General features: G+C 38.1%; 1 protein-coding gene across 1 annotated transcript; it reads right to left on the reverse strand.

The window, feature by feature from the left end:
* Nucleotides 1–739: 739 nt before the first annotated feature.
* Cyssl1 (cystatin S like 1) lies at nt 740–5,946 on the reverse strand. Its single transcript, NM_001037350.1, is given in 3 exon segments — nt 740–1,873; nt 2,851–2,964; nt 5,672–5,946. Coding segments are annotated over 3 exon segments (435 nt in total). The 5' UTR covers nt 5,909–5,946; the 3' UTR covers nt 740–1,789.
* Nucleotides 5,947–6,428: the final 482 nt, after the last annotated feature.

Raw genomic sequence — 6,428 nt, forward strand, 5'->3', positions numbered from 1 at the left:
TAAAGATACCATTCACTTAAAATTGCTCGTGGAGATGAAGATTTTGAGAATCAATTTGTGATTGCATATGTCTTCAATGTTTAGACTGCACATAAAACTTTTTGTTACACAAGATCCAAGAAGGTCTATGACCAACCTTTCGTTCCTCTCTTCCACCAAGTTATATCATCTAAGAATATATGTATTAATATAGGTGGTATTATGATCTGAGTTATGTCACCCATATGAATCCTGGTTGGTATTTTACTAATGAGTAACACACACATACCCACATGCACTAACAGAAATACAACTTCTGTCTTTCTTAAAATTCCCTAAACATGTTCTGTTCCAAATAGAGTTCAAGAATCATAACATATGAATTAAAAGAGAATCTGGGATGAGAAAGAAGTCATCCCCAGTAGGTAATTCTGCTCTGATGGGTTGGTCATCACTATTCTTGGGTGCAATGGCACCTACTTTAATAGTTGACTTTTCTAAGGAAGCCCCAAGGTTGTAAGACTTAAAACCATGCCAGGAAGCTTGGTGGGTAGAGTGGATTTAAATCCAGAGACTTGGTGGTCACACACCTGATACTTAGTGAACTCCCTGCTTCCTGTCTAATTATTGACCTGGAACAAGTTCCATGTTTCCCATTAAGATGAGGACGTGACATGTGGTCAAGTAGTCCAAGATTAAAGTTCTCCATGCTTTAAAGGGCCTGGAGGCTTAGTGAATAAACTTCCTTTTCAGACATTCCTCTAAGAAAAAGTTCTTTAATTTCTCATTAGACCCTGAGAAGGAGGGTATACATGCATTTTCTGTAATGAACCATCAATAAACAGTTTAGAACCATAGACTAACTGTTTCATCTACTGCTGCCATGCCAAATATGGAAAAGGACTCTACCTAGAGAGCCCCAGCTAGAATTCCCATATAAAACTCCCATGTGCTTCTAGTATACCTCTCCCAAGCTAAGGACAATCACCAATGAGCAAATCCAGAACTCTCAGTCTCATTCCCAGGATAAAGGATATTCTCAGCCTGTGGGTCCCATGACTAAATTCTTGACTCATCCTTTATTTCTAGTGGATCTGAGGTTCCAGGAGTGGTTCCAAGAGTCTGAGAACTCTATGACTTAGCCATGTTGCAAGCCCAGAGACCCCTGAAACTTCTCTGGTTTCTCCCCATAAATGACTGCATTTTCCCAACCATGAAGTATTTAGGTGCTGAAAACTTGACCTGTGGCAGCCTAGGGAAACATTGTCAATCACTTCCTTCATCTCTTGCCTCTGCAGTAGCAGTGCCCAGATGGTTGGTCATTGTGGTCCCAAAAAACAACATATGTGTATCAATACTGCTCATTTTTACTCTGTCTCTCTGATAGATGCCACTGTGTCAGCAAATTTTATTTTCACTCCCTCACATTCTCTATCATCTCTACATTCTGGATACTATTCATGCTATAAGGCCCTCACTTGATATACACAAAATGACGTGAGCCCAAATTAGGCTCTTTCTAATTCTACTACTTTAGAAACAGTGAGGCTGGAGTTAAACAAAAGGAGCTGTTGGACATTTTATTGAGCAAGGAATGAGCATGCATATTTGGGCAATCCACTGGCACATTTGAAAGGGAAGGAGAAGGGGGCAGCTGCTTGAGTATAATTGTATATCCTTAGCAGTCTAATCCACTGCTGATTTTCATTCTGACAATGTGAAATGCATCCATCATGGCAAGATCATCCATTTGAGTGTTGAGGCAGGGCCAGAGAGGTTGACATTCTGCATAATACCACTTGACACAAACTTAGATTCTGTTACAGATGGAGCTCAGCAGGTTTATAGCATTAGCCCAGTCAGGTAAATGGACCTCAAAAGAGCAAAATTCACGCTAAAAAGTAAACAAAAGGATTGATTAGTGATAGATAAAGCTAAGAGAAAACTTGAAACCAGAACTATCTGAGGGAAATGGGACTGGTGAGTGTAAGGAATACATCTTTGCCATATGTAATAACACTCAGTCTGATTAAGCAGTGCTTGCTGACTTACAAAATAATTTTGTCTGCCTCCCATATGACATCTGACTATATTTTAGGGTCACAGAGCTTCTCATTTCTTTGTTGAAACTTCCCTTTAAGAAACAGCCTATGACTCATTCCAGAGTCTCAGAAGTCACACAAGGTTCTCTCACTCCCAGACAGGGGACAACCTGTGGCCAGGGATACAAACATTCCTGAGAACTACAAGGTAGGGAAGTGACATGAATGGGCATTTCCACTGTACACAAAGTCACTGTATCTACAGTGCAACACTCTCAGGGGAAAGACTGTCATTGAGTATAAAGGTCAGCACTAAAGGGCTCATTTACTTTCAGGTGTGTCAACAGAAGTTCTGCTTGGAAGTATAAACAACTCTTCCCAACAATAAAATTTGTTGTTGCCTCCTCCATTCCAACCAAGCAACACCACAGTGATGTCAGAGTGCATAATTCACACTCTAACATACTGAGCAATTCAAATTATTTATATGTACAGATATACTATTTCCCAGTGTTACATATATTCTCAATATTTTATGTATGTTTTCTTAACTAATTATACCACACTTGCACATATATACTTCTGTGAAGACTCATATATGTAACTTACATATCTTTTTACCTTTGCCCAAGAAAATCTCAGGCACACATTGAACTACTTATATTCACACACACACACACACACACACACACACACACACACACACACACGATCTTCTATAATTGCTAATATTGCATGAGTATATGGAATTAATCCCAAATGAACTTGCACAAACTCTAAAATTTGTATTTCACTCTAGTTGCACAACATGTCTGTGGTATATCCATACCTCTTGCAGATCAGTCGGTTCATTTAAGGGACAGTCGCTCAAGTCATCCTGGGTCTTCAAACATGCTGTTTTGCCTAAGATCACATCAAATAACAAGGTCTTTCCAGCCTCTATCTAAGGAGAAAATAAACATTCACTTTTAACATTACACTGAACTTCCCATGGGCTTTTACATTCCAGTAAGTGAGTGAGGGCACAGAAAGCACAGTGTTCCTAATGCTTTGGAACAGTAGGTAGTAGCCCTGAGGACTCATCAAGAAAGAAGGTCATACACGTTGTGTATTCAGCAATGCAAGGCTGCTCAGAGGAAAAGTGATGTCAGGAGGCTATAGCACAATCTTAACTTGAGGCTGAGTTCCACAAATGAGGAAGAAGTAGCTCTGTTCCAGTAAGTATGTGGGAGCTCACTACTAAACATTGTTAGCTGAATTCTCATCACAACAGAAAACCCATGCTTTTCTTTTATTGTGACAATCCCTAAATCTTCATTTGGTCATAGATTGTTTCACTAAAAGAGTTTTCAATACAAAACAACACATCTTTATATTTTCATCACCTTAATTGCAAATGTTTATAGGACTATCTTTTGAGTGTGAAATTGTCAAATGTGTCTTACATTTTGTTTAAATACCTTTAGCTCCTTTTTCCAAGGAAGTCATAGGCACAATCTGTTTGAACTATAAAGAAGCAAATAGTAATAGCAAAGACTTATACACCCTTGAACCCAGAAGGGAATATCATGCATCTTCTAGTGTCAATCTTAATGTCAATGAAATGAGGTTCACCGACTCTAGTCAGATTGCAACGGTCTAAGATTCTCTAATAGTTTGCTCAACACATATAATATGGCAGTCTGAAGATGTTTATATAGAGATTTCTTTTTATGTTAGTGTCAGGGTTTCAGAGGTGCTAGTCTATTATGCAAAGAAAGATCTGGAAAACCAAGAAATTAACAGCATTTTGACAGTAAACAGAGAAGAGAACATAGAAGAAGTATTCAGACAAATACATGAGGAGAAACAAAGGTTTCAAAGACCTGTTTCTTTAAATATCACTGCTATCAACTCTCATCAGTACTAATTAAAGTCATCGTTTTTTTAAAATTAAACCATTGATAAAGTGAGAGAACACTTTATTCAGGATCCATTCATATCTGTAAAAGGTATTACACAATCACATGGTATATTTCCTTAAAAATAATTTATCCATTTCTCATTAAAATCATGCTGGCAATCTAGATGACTCAAGAGAGGCTACCTTTCCATTACCTCTTATCCCACAATTGAATACTTCACAGGGTAGAAAGAATCTTGTTATATGGAAATGTTATACTGTATCTATGGAAAAATGCTGCAGACATGAATAACCAGGTTATCCTTTACACCTTTGATATTCAGTGCAAGAAGGAAAGAGATCTCTATACTGACACAGCATGAAACATTGCTGTGTTTGTATTTATGCCAGTAACACCCACCACTTGGTTGTGAGATGGTTTCTGCAGAGATGATTAGATTTGGAAGAATTTCTAATAGGGTATAGGACTGCTTCTCTAAACCCAGTCCTTGCTTCTGTGTTGAACCTTTGGACTAGCAGCCACTAGCACAGGCTCTTGGCCACTTGTTTATTTCAGCATACACCTTCTTGTATCGCAGGCTAACTTAATGCTGCTATGTTCAGGTAGATTTCACTGTGGTCCTCTATACATAGTTTCAAGGATAATCTAGACTATCACACAAAGATCACATGAAGAATAAGTAGAAGCAGTTTGTTGCAGCTGATTTCAGGGACAGGCAAGATCATCACACAAAATGAAGCTAAGATCCTCTAGAGTGGTGGTACTCCTTCAAATATACAATTGCAAATATACAATTTATAAATAAGTCATCATCTCTCTGGTATGGAATAAATAGTAAGTGCTTGCTCTGGCAATACGGATGATAACACAGGAATGATATAAAAAAGTTTTTCATGACTCCTGTGCAAGCATATGAAAATTTGTGAAGCATTCCAGGTGAAAAGTATTCAAAAGTATTTCAAAAAACCTTCAACTCTGGTTTGAAAATCATGTAGGAATCTGTTATTTTTTATATTCAGGCAAAAGAAACATTGCATCAAAAGGAATATTTTGTTGATACAGTTATTTTTTATGTGAGATGAAAGCACCGTTCTAACGCATGTGTTTTTACATGATTTCATTATGGAGCATCATTATGTCCATACATACTTCAAACTGCTTCAACATACCTAGGCAATATCATATTAGGGGACCACTCTCTTCATGCCACAGTAAAACTGAGGCTTATCACCACTGCTGCATGTATGTGATACAACAATAAAATCTGTAAAACCTTAAGCAAAGGAAGCTCAGACAACAAAAGGCTGTTATGATATAAAGCCTCTCTGAGAGTGGCTACAAATGGAACTATGCAAACTGAGTGATCTTTTATATCAGAAAACTATGTGTAACTATTTCTTGATTTACTTGATAAAATATTTTATAATGTATAAAAATTCCATTTTACCTGATGCAGAATGTATGCTAAGCAGTTTATTAACAAACCATTTAAAAAACATTCACCCAGATAGGCATGGACTTGGGGAAGTGGAGGAAACTATTCAAACACAATCAAATGTGGTAGTAACAGATACATTATTGATCGACAGAGAGCCTCTTCATCTCAGATGACCGCGTTTGTGACCCTCTGTTCTGTTGTGACTGGGAAGTTTAGAAAGAAACAGACATGCACACGGGAGCATATATATAATCACTAAAATCACTCAACAAGGATAAGTCAGGCTCCTTCAATTAAGAGTCACATACCTGCTGTTGGACTGTCTTCACTGTCTTCACTTCCACCACACGACTTAGATACAAGTCACTGTTGTTTTCATTGTACTCACTGACAGCAAAGTTCAGTGCTTCTAGGGCCCCTTCTTCTTCAATAATAGATTTCTCTATGCCAGCCAGAATCTGACCTAGTACAGGATTAAGGCTGAGGTTCAGAAATAATATGAAGGTGTTCAGCAAAAACAGTTGAGTGTAGAGCAGGCAGGCCATGGTCTTCTTAGAATTGGACTTAGACCCAAGACTAGAAGTAGAACTGCATTGAGCCAGGAACAGGCAGTGAGTACAGCCTGGAAATGAGTTAGCCTTGTATTCTGTACTCATAGTATGCATTGGCTCCTTGCCAGTACCACATGTTTGTTTCACCCTTTCCCCTCCTTTTTTTATTCCTGCCCTTTAAATTTTCCCCTTTATTCTCATTGTTCCTACAAGATGCCAGATAACTGTCCTCTTCTGTTCCTTTCTGGGCCACATGTTCCTCTTTACCAAACCTCCAACTTCTCTATCTCCCAAACTTCTTATTCTCTCAGAGTTCTAGGCTAACTTGACACCTCAGATTTCTCCACAAACCTTATTCTTCCCTTTTGAGCTCTCCTAGGTTGTTCTACTTAACAGAAGTTAAATTCTCTGGCCTTCAAATTCCTACACAACCAAAGCTGAACTCTTAGTATACCAGAAGCTCTTTGTCTTTGGAATTCTGAGAGAGTAATATCATCCAAGATCAAGATATACA

Source organism: Rattus norvegicus, chromosome 3, assembly GCF_036323735.1.
Source record: "Rattus norvegicus strain BN/NHsdMcwi chromosome 3, GRCr8, whole genome shotgun sequence".
Classification (NCBI taxonomy): Eukaryota; Metazoa; Chordata; class Mammalia; order Rodentia; family Muridae; genus Rattus; species Rattus norvegicus.